Source organism: Callorhinus ursinus, unplaced genomic scaffold, assembly GCF_003265705.2.
Source record: "Callorhinus ursinus isolate GAN/ISIS: 27379988/994484 unplaced genomic scaffold, GSC_fseal_2.0 scaffold2, whole genome shotgun sequence".
Taxonomy (NCBI): Eukaryota; Metazoa; Chordata; class Mammalia; order Carnivora; family Otariidae; genus Callorhinus; species Callorhinus ursinus.
Genome location: NW_027397064.1, coordinates 31,000,406 through 31,017,012, shown reverse-complemented (window position 1 = coordinate 31,017,012; position 16,607 = coordinate 31,000,406). Strand labels below are relative to the sequence as shown.

At 34.4% G+C, this 16,607-nt stretch overlaps 1 protein-coding gene across 7 annotated transcripts in view; it reads left to right on the top strand.

The window, feature by feature from the left end:
* CARF (calcium responsive transcription factor) overlaps nt 1-16,607 on the top strand; it is a 90,698-nt gene that overhangs the window by 53,589 nt on the left and 20,502 nt on the right. For 6 of the 7 annotated variants that reach the window (XR_012374573.1, XR_012374575.1, XR_012374574.1 and 3 more), the window contains 3 exons: nt 3,921-4,051; nt 4,424-4,796; nt 7,131-9,475. Coding sequence is in view for 1 of the 7 variants with exons in the window: in XM_025893039.2 (XP_025748824.1) it covers nt 3,921-4,051; nt 4,424-4,796; nt 7,131-7,249 (623 nt within the window). In the remaining 6 variants the exon portion in view is untranslated. Of the gene's footprint in view, nt 1-3,920; nt 4,052-4,423; nt 4,797-7,130; nt 11,369-16,607 lie in introns of those variants that run through there. The other variant, XM_025893039.2, reaches the window with a different exon arrangement.

The window sequence follows — 16,607 nt, the reverse complement described above, 5'->3', positions numbered from 1 at the left end:
CAAATAAATAAATAAATCTTAAAAAAAAAAGGCACAGCATAGGGAATATAGTCAATGATACTATAATCACAATGTTTGGTGACAGATGGTAGCTACACTTGTGGTGAGCATAGCATAATATATAGAGAAGTTGAATCACTGTGTTATTCACTTGGAACTAATATAACATTGTGTGTCAACTATATTCAAACAAAAATTAAAAATAAGGGGTGCCTGGCTGGCTTAGTTGGAAGAGCATATGACTCTCGATGTTGGGTTTGTGAGTTCAAGCCCCACAGTAGGTGTAGAGATTACCAAAAATAAATAAATAAACTTAATAAATTTCCTCATATAATAAGCTTTTATGCTTTATGATTAAAATTTTGAGGCCAATTGCTAGTACGGCTTACTGTAAAGCTAGGCTAATTCCAATAGTAATAAACTTAAGATACCTTGATCAGGAAACTTTGTCCATTTTATATGGTTTGCTTTTTTTCATATGCTCTTACTCTTGTGTTCTCTTACTATTCCAAGCTTATTTTACCCTTTTTTTTTCTCTTCTGGAAATGTGTTTTCTCTGCTTCTGTATGGTTAACTCCTCTCACTACTGAAATCAATCTATTTGGCTTTAAGTGCTCTCTTAACTTCACCCCCTATATAAAGTTAGACATTCATTCTTTTATACTTACCTCTGCATTTAACATGGTATGCTTTTGTTTATACATCTGTATCTTTCATTATGATTTGAGCTACTCAGGCACAAGGGTTATATTTTATTCAAGTTAACATAACTAGTGCCTAGCATAATCCCTGCTACAAAGTTAACATCTAAATAAATGCTTTAAGATTTTATTTATTTATTTATTTATTTATTTATTTATTTATTTATTTATTAAAGATTTTATTTGTTTGACAGAGAGACACAGTGAGAGCAGGAACACAAGCAGGGGGAGTGGGAGAGGGAGAAGCAGGCCTCCCACTGAGCAGGGAGCCCGATGTGGGACTCAATCCCAGGACCCTAGGATCATGACCTGAGCTGAAGGCAGATGCTTAACGACTGAGCCACCCAGGTGCCCAAGATTTTATTTATTTATTTGACAGGGAGAGAGATAGCGAGAGAGGGAACACAAGCAGAGGGAGTGGGAGAGGGAGAAGCAGGCTTCCCGGTGAGCAGGGAGCCCGATGCGGGGCTTGATCCCAGGACTCTGCGATCATGACCTAAGCCGAAGGCAGACGCTTAACGACTGAGCCACCCAGGCGCCCCTTTAGCATAAATTAATGAATAACTGTATACAGTACAATTATTTCTTTATTCTTCGGTTGTTTAACCTTTAAAAGTCACTGTGCATAGAGAATAACTTTCAAATTCTTTATCATTATTCATCTGTTCACATATTTTACTCACTGTGATAAATGCTGGACATAAAAAAGAATAAGTTTCTTCATTGAATTTCAAATTGAGCAAGAGAAAAAGACACTAAACACATTTATTCTAATTACTGTTATGAATAGTGCCATAAAAGAGTTGTGCAAAATTGTGTGAGAATAGTGACAGACATATAACTTAATCTAGGGAGTAGGGAACTAACATTTGAGAAAGTGGCTTTTATACTAAGAACTGAAGAATGGATAGGAATTTGTCAATCAAAAGAATACCATGTTTGAAAGCTAAGCAAGAAAGAGCTTGTCATGTTCAAGGAACGTAAGAAAGTTGATATGGTTTTAAGCATAGACAATGCTTGGAGATAAAACTGGATATGCAAGGGCGCCTGGGTGGCTCAGATGGTTAAGTGTCTGCCTTCGGCTCAGGTCATGATCCCAGGGTCCTGGGTCCCGCATCAGGCTCCCTGCTCCTTGGGAGCCTGCTTTTCCCTCTGCTTCTCTCTCTCTCTCTCTCCCTCCCTCTGTCTCTCATGAATAAATAAATAAAATCTTTAAAAAAAAGATTAAAAAAAAAACTGGATATGCAAAATGGGCTTAGGAGGCCCTTAGAGCTGTCCAGATGAAAGGTGTGATAGTGGTTTAGTCTACAGTGAGTGGCATTTATACTAGAATTGGACAGATGGGGCGCCTGGGTGGCTGTGATGGTTAAATGTCTGCCTTCGGCTCAGGTCATGATCCCAGGGTCCTGGGATCAAGCCCCGCATTGGGCTCCCTGCTTGGCAGGGAACCTGCTTCTCCCTCTCTCTCTCAACTGTTCCCCCTGCTTGTTCTCTCTCTCTCTCTGTCTGTCAAATAAATAAATAAAATCTTTTTTTTTTTAAAAAGTTGTTTTTAAAGGTTTTGGTTATTGATTGAATAGGTGTGGGAGGTAAAAGAATGGGAATGATCTGGCATGACTCCTGAGTTTCTTCTATGAGCAACTGACTGATAGTGGCATTTACTGAGGTAGGCAACACTGGTGTAAGAATAGAATTTGGTAATGGCAAGGGGAAAGAAAAAAGTTCATGAAATCAGGTTTGGAAAGCTTAGATACATATCAGAGCCATTTCAGTGGAGTGGATTGGGAAGAAGCCACATTGGGATGGTTGAAGAGTGAATGAGTGATAAATGATGAAGTAGAGACAATGTGCTATGAGGGGAAAAAGGGTTGAGAGAAGGTATTTTCAGATAGAGATCTGAAGAGAGAGATGAAGATGAAGGTATTTGATAGCTTTCATGATGGGAAGTTGAGGAAATTTCTGATAGTTTCTCTTTTCTCTTCAAGAGTGCTGAGAGTGAAAAAGATCTTAGGAAGTGTGGCCAAGATTGGACATTTGAAATCTTCTAAAATATAAAGGGGGAGAAACTTGTAAGGTTGTCAGATACAGGTGAAGGTCCTGTTGAAGTTGATGATCATGAATTGGTATTAGTAGTAGCAGCAAGTTTCTTTTTCACTCACATTCAGCTTCACATATATGGGCCATTTTCATTCCGTGTTAGGATTTTACCAGGGGTTGTAACAAAAGTACAAAGAAGCAAGGGAGGTTAGGGGATTTGCAAGAGAGTGACTGAAACTATCACCGTAGGATTCTGACTAAGCTGGATAGGGAGAGAATTTTAATAAGAAAGGAGTTGATAGGGGCACCTGGGTAGCTCAGATGGTTAAGCATCTGCCTTCAGTTCAGGTCATGATCCCAGGGTCCTGGGATCCAGCCCCATATTGGGCTCCTGGCTCAGCAGGGGAGCCTGCTTCTCCCTCTCCCTCTGCCTCTCTCCCTGCTCATGCTCTCTCTCTCTCTCTCTCTCTCTCTGTATCTCTGCATCTCAGATGAATAAATAAAATCTTTAAAAAAAATAAAAATAAAAAATAAATAAATAAATCTGTTTTCTTAAAATCTCATTTGCTAAAGTAATTGTCCTTAGGGAATATAGTCTGAGCCGAAGGCAGACACTTAACCATCTGAGCCACCCAGGCGCCCCTAAGAAAACAGATTTTTACTCTTAGTCATATATTTCAAAATGAGTTACTGAAAGAAATTTAACACTGTTATTATTGAGGACCAGCTTTATGCCAGGCATTATCCTAAGCATTAGGGCTACCAAAGATGAATTAAGTTTGGTCTTTGTAATTGAGAGGTTCAATAGGTGTCACACATCCAGAGAAATTTAGATGTAGTCCAGCATCATATCATAGAAAATGGACTAGATTTGAGTTACAAATACATAATGTTTCAAGGAAAAAAATACTGTTTCCAACATCACATCCTAGATATACTGAATTAAAATTAATGAAGGTTGAACCTAGGAATTTATATTTTTAAAAAGTTCCTGAGTGATTCTGATTCTACCAGTTCTGGAAATAGTGGACAAAATAACTTCTTAAAGTCCTTTTCAAACCTTTGAATTTATTTCCTATTCTAATTATGATAGTAAATGTTGTAATAAAATGTAGTGTCACATAACATAGAAACCATAAACATTATTTTGTTTTGATAGCTGATTTTTTTTATATAACTTAGGAAATTCACCAGGGGAATCAATTAACACCAAAGTGGAAACAAATCAGACAACGGGTTCTTTGTCTCCAGAGCCAGCCCACTTGCTTTCTTCACTTTCCTCATTTCAACCAAAAATATTTACACAACTACAGGTAGGTACCCAATGAAATAGACAAAATTGAAGCCCTTCCCTTTCTTCCATAATCTCTCTTCTTCTAGGGATTTTATAGAATTATTATAGAATTATAGTAATGATCACAGATGTTTTTATTGTTAATTTCTTGACTTTTTTGTATCTTGATATAAGATCATTTAAACAATACATTTTGAAAAAGTTGGAGTTGACTATGCATGCAATAAAGTTTAGTTGTACTACTTTTCCTTTGATTCTTGTTTCTGTCCTTGATATTTGTTAGTAATTATACTCCTGTATTTTATTCCAATTACATGTCAAAAGAATAATATATCCTATGAGAAAATTAGTAAATTTAAACATTTTGATGTAACTCTTTTTGGTTTAAAAGGGTTTGCAGTTGCAACCAAGATTCACTTCTCCTGATGGATCAACGGCTCCGGTATCAGTAAATAACCACCCTTCCTCCAGTCCTTCAAGACTTCTGGATTCATTAGAAAGTACTGTAATGAATAATAATTCTCTACTGCTTGGTCAAAGTCATAGTCTTCAAACAGATACATGCCTAACCCCAAACAATAGCATTATTGCCTCTACCATGGGTAGCCTTCCGGGACCAGATCAAAATCTGGCTGCAGTGGACCAGCTGGTGGAAGTTGGAGATGTTGAGGATACAGAGAATATGGAAGGAAGTGTTCATCAGATTCTGCTGGGAAATGTGCAGACCATCCCAATACAGATTATAGATAGCCAGCCAGCTATTAGTAAGTTAAAAGCAACTTGTGATTTTATTTTTTTAGCCTTTATGGACTATCATTACTGTTACACTACAGAAAAAAAAAACAATCATTTCTACTCAGGGGTTTATAAAATATAAATAAATAAAGTAAAATTACTTCTAGTAATTTTAGAAAAGGGGAAATTTAGAAAAGGAAATTTATCAAGAGCATAATAACTTTTAAACTTTTTTATTTTTTCTTCTCCAAAATTATTCATTCCCTAATTACCACAGTTTACATAGAAAATCTATGGTGATATGAAATCAGAGAGTCATTTTAGAATGCATGAAAAAAATGAGAAACTTTTTTTTTTACGATTATGTATTTATTTATGTATTAGAAAGAAAGAGGGCACAAACAGGGGGGAGGAGCAGAGGGAAAGGGAGAAGTAGACTCCCCACTGAGCAGGGAGCCTGAAGTGGGGCTTGATCCCAGGACCCTAAAATCATGACCTGAGCCGAAAGCAGATGCTTAACTGACTGAGCTACCCAGGTGCCCCATAAAATGAGAAACTTTAAAAGGAAAACACTTAGTGTAAAGGTTACTATGGAAAAAGTGTTACAAGGAAAAATGGAATGAAGTAGGCAGATATAAATGTTAAAGATCTTGAGTTTTAAACTTAAACGTTGAGTTCTATGGAAATTGAAAGGGAATTAGTTAAGCCTTGGGGACTTGGGTTTAATCCAAGACCTCGTTATCTTCACTTTGTAACAAACCCAATCAACCTAGTGATAAATTCTAACTCCTACTTGACCTATGTCACTCCCTTCCACATAGATTGTTTTGGATTGGGCACTTTTGTGCAGAAAGATTTGCAGTTTGCTTTGAAGAACAAAAATCTTCATAGAAATTATCCTTAGAACATATAAAGTATTTACCCTCCATTCCTAGACATCATTCTCCTGGGTAAGGAAAAGTGTAAGGTAGTTCCTTCCAGAAAAGAATCATTATCTTTTAAATTTATTGGAAGTGTTACTTTTAAGGACATTTATCCAGAGAGCTGTGGCAGTTGTCACTACTGAATAAGTTTAGTAGAAGAGAGGGAAAAGGAATATATGTGAATTAATCCTCAGAACTTCATGAAATAGTTGATGGTGTCCCCATTTACAGATAGGTAAATTAAGGCTCAGGGAGGTTAAGTGATTACCTAAAAGTGATAGAGCAGGGATTTAAACCCAGATCTATCTGCCTCCAAAGTTTCTTTCCATTCTAACATGCTTCCTCCCTCTATGTTGTACCAAGGTATTTCTGGGAGCTCTAATTCAGAGTGTCTTAAAGGAGATCCTCTTTGTATCTGAACTTGCATGATTTATCAAGTTAGATCATGATCTGAGGGACTACTTTACCTGAATATGAATTCTGAGGGTCACTCAAATCCATCTTCTACTGGTTTTCTTTATGGTGAGGGCTAAACTCCTAATATACCCATATGTGACAAGCATTAGGGGTGTTCAACATACTTTCCTGAGTAAATATTGGTTCCCTTAATCTTGGTTCCCTATAGCAACTGAAAAACTGATATCCCTGAGAAAGAGAAAGATTTTATCTTAGACATCCCACCTACCAGTTCAAGATAGTGTTGCTGGTATCCTGCAATCAGATTAATTTGGTCATAAGTACTTTAAAATCAGAATAGTAAGTGCATTGTACAATGTTTCAGATAAGCAAACATACAGTTTGTAGAGCTAAGTCAGAACTATCCTTTAAGATGTGGCATATTTTTTTCTAAAGTACTTATGTAGTTGAGTTTCTTTAGGGAGGGAATATTTTCCTTGATATATGGCCACATATGGAAACCATATGGGATTGGTAACAAATTTGTAAATTTGTAATACATATACCTACTGTTTGCAAAACATCATTTTCACATAATAGGAGAGTTCCTGACTTTTATTTACACGTATTTTTAAAGGCAGTTAAGTTTAAATATGAGATAGTCCTCATAATTTTATCAAATTATCGACTGCTTTTTTGTCAAAGTATCTGTAGAGGAGAATAACTATGGTTTTCTTAGTCTCTTCTTGTTTTCATTACCAGAAACATACTGAAGGAATTTTTTTTTAACTTCTCAACATTTAATTTTTTATTATTTTTCTTTTTCTTTCCTTTTTTTATTGAAGTTTAGTTGACACACAATGTTTCATTAGCTTCAGGTGTACACATCCTGAAAGAATTTATTATGAATGACTATTAAGATGTCAGAAATACTGAGTTCTCAAATACACTGTTTTTTGCTTCTAAATTCATATAATTATTAAGATTCCAGTGTTATAAGTTACATTAACCTTTAGGGTTTTTCTTTTATGTTTGGTTTTAAAGTTGAAGAAAATCCAGAAGGTACCATTTCTGTGAGCCAAGTTAAGCAAGAACCCAAAGAACCAGCATTGTCTATGGAAGCAAAAAAAAATTTGGACTGTAAGAAATTATCTGCCACATAAATTATTGAAGCTTTTCAGAATTTACAACTTGGGTAACTTCTGATGTCATAAAAAAGAAGGTGAATATTGTCAAAGTGCAGCATTGTGATAAATGGACTGAAGACTAGTTCAATGAGCAACTTTGATTTAAAACTGATATGTTTGTTGCCAAGTCCATATTTTTGGAAGCTATTTTATTGCTCTCATTTTGTATAATTCTTATGCTTTTTGATTATCTGATGAGGCCAGTATTTCAAAAGATCATCTGAATTTATTCATGACAATATAGTCTGAACACAAATAGTTACCTAACTCATCCCTTGGAAATATCCAATTTGGGTTCTGAAAAGACAAAAACAACAACAAAAAATAGTGTGTGAGTGTGTGTGTGTGTGACTGTATGTATGTGTGTTGACTTTTTTAAAAGTTATGAAAGAACTTATTTCCTCTTTAAAGTTGTGAAGAAATTCTTTATATTAGCAGACAGGTGAGAGATTATTTGTACTCTGTCGCATTAGGAAAGATAAAACAGTAGTAGATTTGAATCATAACATGAAGCCCAGCATTCACATCTGTGGAAACTGTAGTTGCAATTTGGCTTCTTCCATTATAGTTTTTATACCTAAAACTACAAACCAATAGCATACTAATGGTCATCTAATAGAAATTTAAAGTGTCTTGGTAAGTACTCAGAATTTTAATTTGAATTAATCAGATAAGCAACAGAAATAAATGTATATTGCATGGGTTTGTATAGTATTGTAGGTAAAGCACTACTTATGGATAGGAAAATGTAGAAATTGAGAGAATTCAGAAAGAATAATAGACTTCCCCTGGTGTTTACAGATGATTTGGGGGACTTTTTGATATCAGCAGAGGATTTTTTTTTCCTATTTTGTATTGAAGATTCAGCTCTGGATGGAAAGGAATTTGAGTTGTATTTATTTTTCTATGCCAGAGTTCTTACTGAATTGGTGGTATTAGAATTTATAGTATTTCAAGGTAAGTATTTGTAGTTAAAAAATTAGTTCATATTTAAAACTTTAAAACAACTATGTGTACATATGTTTGCTTGTTGAGTAAGTATATTTACTCCAAATACTGAATAGGTACTGATCACTATATTCATTGTAAGCTTCTGTTTTCTGGAAGGTTGATAAACTAGAAATGTCTATTATAAATGGTCAAGAAATCAATGTAAAGGCTTTTTTCACCCCAGGGACCATGTATGGGTATATTTAAAATTTTATTTTAAAGTAATAAGGATTTCAAATGGATATTAATGTTTAATATTCAATGCATAATGAAATATAATATGAAATTTAACCTTAATATTTTATATGAATATGAGTCATTTTGGGCTTTCTAAGTCCAGTCTCCCATTCTTAATTCACTTTAATTGTTGCAGGTACACAGCATGTATCTAAGTATAAAGCATTGTTATATTAGAAGTGAGTGGAACTCTAATAAAAGACCTTGCTCTTTAGATTTATACCCTATTTAATATAAAATGTATTATTTATACCCCTATTAATGCAAAGTTAATATTCAATTACATATATGATTTTTAGTTAGAATAGCTAATTATTCTAAGATTTGAAAATATTTGATGTCCACATTTTCACACAGGCTGCCAAATCTGATTATGTTACTCTAAGTTAAACACAGCTCTTAGTTACCTCAAACCCAGATTTCTCTTAGTCTGTGTGTACTTAAAGGGTATAAGTCTAAATTTATAGTTTAGTATTACATTTTAGGTAATATTCTTTTCATTTGTTATTTCTAGTTTTTATGGAAATTGTTTTCAAGATTTTAAGTAATCTTCACTTTTCATTAATGGCAATAGCTTATTAAATATTTTACCAATTGAACCATATTCCTTTGGAGACATTCTTTTCTTTTTTGATGTTGAGTTGTTAAGGAGAAATGCTTGTTAAGATACAAACTCTAGTGAGTTATCTACGAGGATGAGAGATGTTAGAGGATTCAGACTTTGGCACTTGATCAAGAACAAAACATAGTTGAAAAATATTTCTCTCACTTCATTCTATGTGAATGTCTCTTTCTTGTACTGATTTTTGTTTTTTTTTGTTTTTATTTTTGTTTTTTATGAGGACAGAAAGTCACAGTGCATCCTCCTCACAAACAAAAAGCAAAATTAAAAAAGAGCATCGAAGGAAGGTTTAAGTCCCTAATTGTATACTCTTTTGGTTTTTAGGTAGAAACTGGAACTATCAATATTTTCATGTAAGTATTTCAATGAGTAGCTCTTTAAAAATAGTTTCTAAATTTTTAAAAATTCATTTGTCCTCTAAATGCATGTTCAGTCACAATATACCAGTATTGTATTTTAAAGGTGCTTAGCATCGCTTTTTAATAAGTATGTTTACATATTTTAAATATTCAATTATTTTTTAAATGCACAGGGTATTAAATACAAGTGCATAAAATTTTCAGTATCTGTATTTGGCATTCTCCTAACAGCTCTACAGCAAACTTTGATATGTGCTCTTTTGTGTCGTGTATTACAAGGTGTAATATCTGTAGTAGTGAGTTGGACATTCAAAATAAGCAGTTAGAAATTCATGATTACAGCTGAGCTTTTTTCATCATTGTGGTTTTCATGTTCCAAAGCCTCCCAGTGAACTTTATATATACTACAGTGAATTAAAGATAAATACCACCATGGTGGGCTTTTTCCTCAATATTGATTTTCTCCATAAGCAGTTAACATGCTTAAAAGAAAAAGCTTTTATACAAAGTACCTTATCTTATCCAAGGTAAATGTTTTCTAAAAGTCACAAAATGATAGAAAACAGATTTTAGAAGCTGGTCCTGCTTCTGAGTTTCTGATTTTGAGGCCCACCAGCTTGTGTTTCATTTTTACATCCTGTCAAAATACATACTTAATCATGTGAGTATGTGAAAGATGTCATTTAATTTGTACCAGGTTTTTTAAAAAGTTTTAAAATGTGTGTATATATATATATATTGTAACTTAATGTATAGTGTCCTTGTTATAATGTAATTTTTTTCATTAAAAATCCTATGTTATTTTTTTCTTAAACTTGTTAGTTTTCTTTTTATACTTTTTCTGGGGATAGTGGTAGTTTTGTTCATCTTAAAGCTGTTGAATAAACACTTTAATTACCTGAGAACTTTGGCTAGAAATTTATGTTCAATTTGGAACCTGAAAGTTTTCCAGCATAACTACCAGTAACTCCTGTTATCATTACATTTAGGGACATATATGCATTTAGTACTCTCAGCTCAGCCAACCATCAACATTTTAAAACAATGCAGGTAATAAGGTATTAGTAATTCTTTTTCTCACATCTTGGCATTGTGATATCTTTAAGTACAGCTTTTTATTTTTTGGCATAATGAAAGAAGTATGTGATTTTTTTTAAAGTGGAGGGATCATCAGTGTTTTTCCTCTTGGTTTTTTTTTTTTTCCCTTTATTCCACCTTGCCTGTTTTATAGGACCGTAGAAAATCTTACTCTCTCCAGAAGAACTGTATTAACTATTCCCCATCAGTTGATTTAGCTTTAGACATCTTAAATGGTATATTGCTTTGGTATCTAAATATCTGTAATTCTACTTAATTAACTTAGTTGTAATGGCAAAGCCTTAGTGTACTTTTGCCACATACACATTAACTATGAAAACTATTGTTAAATAATACAAATATTCGTTGCTGATTGACCTCTTAAAACTTCAGAAATAAACCAGAATCTTAAAAAAACTCACTAATGGATTCTAAATTTGATTCATGAGAAAAATAAATAAATTGTATGGTTAATATCGAAAACCTTTGAAAATGTGATATGGGTATAATCGTGCGGAGGAAATGTTGGTTAAGCGTAAAACTTGCAATTAGTAAATAAGCCCTGGAATTCTAAGGTATGGCATAGTAATTATAGTCAATAATACTGCATTATAAATTTCAAAGTTGCTCAGAGACTACATCTAAAAGGAAAGAATGAGGGAGGTAATAAAAATGGGAAAGAATAATTGTGTGGCATGGTAGTGGTTATTAGCTAACTCTGTGGTGGTAATCATATTGCAAAATATAAATTACCAAATCAACACACTGTATAACTTAAACTTAATGTTATGTGTCAGTCATATCTCAGAAAAAAAAAAAATTCTGAAACCAGAGGACAGAGGGGGAGTCAGATATTGGCAGTTTTTAAAAATATTTTTATTGAGGTATAATTGACATAAAATAAATTCCACATATTTAAAGTGCACAATTTAATAAGTTTTGATATATGTATATATCTATGAAACTATCACCACAATCAAGATAATGAACATATCCATCGCCTCCAAAGATCCTAGTGCCTCTTTGTAATCCATCCCTTCTTCTTCCTGCCTCCCACCCCTACCTCACCATCCCCAAACAACTACTGATTTGCTTTCTGTCACTAGAGATCAATTTGTTTTGTCTACAATTTTATAAAAATTATATAGTATAAACATTTTTTTCTGACTTTTGTCACTCAGCATAGTTATTTTCAGATTCATCTATGTCAGAATATATGAATAGTCCATTCTTTTTACTGCTGAGTAGTATTGCATTGTATGGATATACCATAATTTGTTTATCCATTCACCTGTTGATGGACAGCTGGGTTGTTTACAGTTCTTGGCTATTACAAATAAAGCTGCTATGAACATTTGTATAAAAGTCTTTGTATGAATATATGCTTTCATTGCTCAAGTAAATAGTGGAATGGCTAGGTCGTATGGTAGGTATATATTTAATATTTTAGGAAACTCAAGTGATTGTTTCCAAAGTGGTTATACCACCTTACATTCCTGTCAGCCATATATGAGAGTTCCAACACTTGGTATGGACAGGCTTTTATACTGTAGGCATTGTAACAGGTGTGTGGTAGTATCTCATTGTGGTTTTAATTTCCATTTCTATAATGACCAGTGCTGTTGAACATCTTTTCATGTGTTATGTACCATCTGTGTATCTTCTTTAGTGGAGTATCTGTTTGAATCTTTACCTCATTTTTAAATGGAATTGTTGTTTTCTTATTATAGAGGTTTAGAAAGTATATTTGTATCTAGAAAGTATATTCTAGATACAAATCCATTTTTTAAAGATTTTATTTATTTATTTGACAGAGAGAGCACAGCAGGGGGAGAGGGAGAAGCAGGCTCCCCGCTAAGCAGGGAGTCCGATGTGGGGCTCAATCCCAGGAACCTGGGATCATGACCTGAGCTGAAGGCAGCCGTTTACGACTGAGACACTCAGGCACCCCCAAGTCCATTTTTTAGAAATGTTATTGACAAGTATTTTCACCTGATCTATTGCTTATCTTTTCACTTTCTTAACATAATCTTTCAAAGAACAGTTTTTTTTTTAAGATTTTATTTATTTATTAGAAAGAGATAGAGAGTGCACAAGCAGGCAGAGGGGGAGGGAGAGGCAGGCTCCCTGGCTGAGCAGAGAGCTCTATGTGGGGCTCCATCCCGGGACCCTGGGATTATGATCTGAGCCGAAGGCAGATGCTTAACTGACTGAGCCACCCAGGCACCCCTCAAAGAGCACTTCTTAATTGTGATTAAGTCCAGTGTATCTTTTTTTTCCTTTGTGGATCATGCTTTTGTGTAAGAGATCTAAGAGATCTTTGCCTAGCCCAAGGTTGGATTTTCTCCAGGTTTTCTTCTCAGAAGTTTTATAACTCTGAGTTTACATTTAGGTGTATGATCTATTTTGAGTTAATTTTTATATACATAGTACACAACCCTTTTTGCTTATGAATACCCAATTGTTTCAGTACCATTTTATGAAAAGACTGTTTTGTTTTGTTTTTTAGATTTTATTTATTTATTTGACAGAGAGAGAGACAGCGAGAGAGGGAACACAAGCAGGGGGAGTGGGAGAGGGAGAAGCAGGCTTCCCGCCAAGCAGGGAACCCGATGCAGGGCTCCATCCCAGGACCCTGGGATCATGACCTGAGCTGAAAGCCACCCAGACACCCCAAGACTATATTTCTTTATTGAATTAAATTTATACCCTTGATGAAAAACTCATTAATCACATATATTTGGGTGACTTTCTAGACTCTCTTCTTTTTCACTGATAGATTGTATATCTCAGTGGTCTCAAGCAGGACAATTTTGCCTCTAGGGGACATTACACAAAGTCTGGAGATAGTTTTAATAGTCATAGCTAGAGAGATACTACTTGTTTCTGATAGATAGAAGTCAGAGCTTCTGCTCAATATCATACAATGCATAGGACAGTCCCCACAACAAAGAATTATCTGACTCAAAATGTCTATAGTACCAAGATTGAGAAACTCTGGTGCATATTGATGCCAGTACCACATTGTCTTGATTACTATAGCTTTATGATAAGTCTTGAAGTCGGGTAATACAGTCTTTGAAACTTATTCTTCCTTTTAAATTTCTTTTGGCCTTTCTAAATTCTTTGTTTTTCCATGTGAATTTTAGAATCACCTTGTCAATTTCTTTTTTTGAAAATGCCTGATGAGATTTTGACTGGGATTATGTAGAATATATAGATCAATTTGGGGATAATTGAAATATTAATATTGATATTATTTTTTTCCTCTGCAATATCTTAGAGTTTTCAGCGTATAGGTCTCACATATCTTTTGTCAGATATATCACTGAGAACTTCTAAATGGCATTGTTTTTTTAATTTCAGTTTCTTATTTTTTGCATTAATATGGATATACAATTGATTTGTCTTATGGATCTTATATCTTGCAACCTTGTTAAACTCACCTATTCTCATAGCTTTTTGATACATTCTATTAGATTTTCTACATAGACAATTATGCTGTTTTACATCTTTTCCAATCTGGATGCCATGTATTTCTTTTTCACAACTGTTACACTGACTAAAACCTAAACTACAGTTTTGATTAGAACTTGTTAGACTGGCCATCCTTGCCTTGTTTCTGATCTTAGAGGAAAAGCATTTAGTCTTTCACTATTACGAGGTTAACCATAATTTTTTCATATGTCCTTTATCAATTGAATGAGAGTCATCCTGTTCTTAGCATGCTGAGAATTTTTGTTAGGAATGGATATTTGATTTTGTCAAGTGCTTTTTCTGCATAGATTGAGATGATCTTTTGGTTTTTCTTTTTTGAGTCTCAACAGTGTGATAAAAGACTTTGAATTTCAAAGGGTAAAACAGTCTTGCATCCTTACAATCCTGGAATAAATCATACTTGTTCATCAGGATGCATTATGCTGTTTTATATATTGTTGGGTTTCAGTTGCATTTAATGTTACTATTGATATGGTTGTGTTTGAGTCTTCCTTTCCATCTTGCTATTTGTTCCATCTGTACTTTGTTCCTTTTTCTGCCTTTTGGTGCAATTGCCCTTTTCTTATGATTCAACTTTACCTCCTTTATTGACTTATTAGCTGTAACTCTTGTTATTTTAATGATTGCTTTAATGTTTATACTGTTCTATTCCAGTCTGCCTTCAAATACTATTCCATAATTTCACATATAGTATAAGAATCTTACAATAATATACTTATGTTTTTCCCCTTCTTTGTGCTATTATGTTCACACATTTTACTTCTACATATCTTATAACCTCACAATACATTGTTACTATTTACACTTTAAAGAATCAGTTATCTTATATATATTATTTTTATATCTTTTCCTGCTTTTTTGCATTTCTGGTAACTTGATTGGATGTCAGATACAACTTTTACCTTGTTGGTGCTGGATATTTTTGTATTCCTGTAAATATTCTTGAGTTTTGTTGTAGGACACAGTTAACTTTCTTGGAAACAATTTGTTTCTTCAGTGTCTTGCTTTCAAGCTTTGTTAGGTAGGACCAGAGCAGCATTTAATCTAGTGTTAATTTTATCTCACTATTGAAGCAAATCCCTTCTGAGTACTCTACACTGCTTTTGAATTAATGAGGTTTTCTACTCTGGCTGGTGGGAGCAGGCACTCTTCTGGACCCTGCGAGCCTCAGAGGGTTGTTCTCCACCTAGTCTCAAGTAATTTTCTTATAGTCATGCGTTGATCGTTAAACACTCTGTTGAATGTTAGACAGTGGCCTTCCGCAGATCTCTGGAGTTTTCTGTGCAGCTCTGTCTTCTCCAGTACTTCCCACAACTCTAGTTGCTCTGGCCTTCCTTGATTCCAAGTTGCCTCTCTTCCACTCCGAAGGCTCTGCCTGGTGTTCCACTCCATGTGCCACAGCTTGGAAACTCTTCAGACAGCAATCTTGGATGACATAGGCCTCATCTCATTTGTTTTCCATCTCTCAGTGATCACTGTCCTCTCTTGCATGATGTCCAACATTTTGAGAATCATTATTTCATATATTTTATTCAGTTATATAGTTGTTTCAGCGAGGAGCGTAAATCTGGTCACTGTCACTTGTACTCCATCCTGACTAGATATGAAAATTCTCCAGACACGTTGATATCATGTCACATTTGGGTTTCTGCAAGCAGTCGAACTGGGAGATGAGGTAGAGGTTGTAAGGAAAGCATAAGGATAGATTATGGGATGGAGTAAGGTACAACAGATCTGAGTGAGACAAGTAGGTATATCATGGTGGGATTTAGGGTATAGGATTGGTCCAAAGTAATTCTTCAGAACAGCCTGATTGTATAGGGACCACCTTCGATGGTATAGTTTCTAATCTCCAGCGGCCGGGGTTCCACCAGTCATAATGACTCAGCCTTCTGTGTACCTGACAGAGTTAGGCCATGCAGGATACCAAAATGAATGATATAAAAGTTTGCCTTAAAGGAACTTAGTGTCTATTACAGGCGATATATAACTTTTTACAAGATAGAAAATGGTAAGTTTGATAATAGGAATATGAATAAAATCATATAAGAATTAAGAAGAAGAAGAAGACATTACCTACAGTGGACATTTTAGTAAGCACCAGACATTGTACTTGGTGCTTTATATTGTTTGGTTGAAGCACTTGGCATTTTGCCTGACAAAAAGTAAGTAGTTTCTTATTATTATAGCTAAGACTGGTGGTTGAGAGCATGTGCTCTGAAGTTGGACAGTTAGATTTGAATCCCACTTCCTCTTAATTAGCTGTGTAACTTTGGACAAATTAATTAAACTTTCAGTTCTTCATATTTTTCTTTCTTCTGAAGAAAGAGTAGTAGCTACCTAATTGAACTACTATGAGGATTTAATGAGGTAACCTATGTTGAAATCTTAGAATCTGTAACATACCAATCAATATATGTTCATTTTTATAATTATTATTAACAATAAAATTTTAAATCCTGAAAGGTAAGCATGATCCTTATGTATTTATTTTTTTTAAGTAAGCTCTACATCCAGTGTGGAGCCCAACATGGGGCTTGAATTCATGACC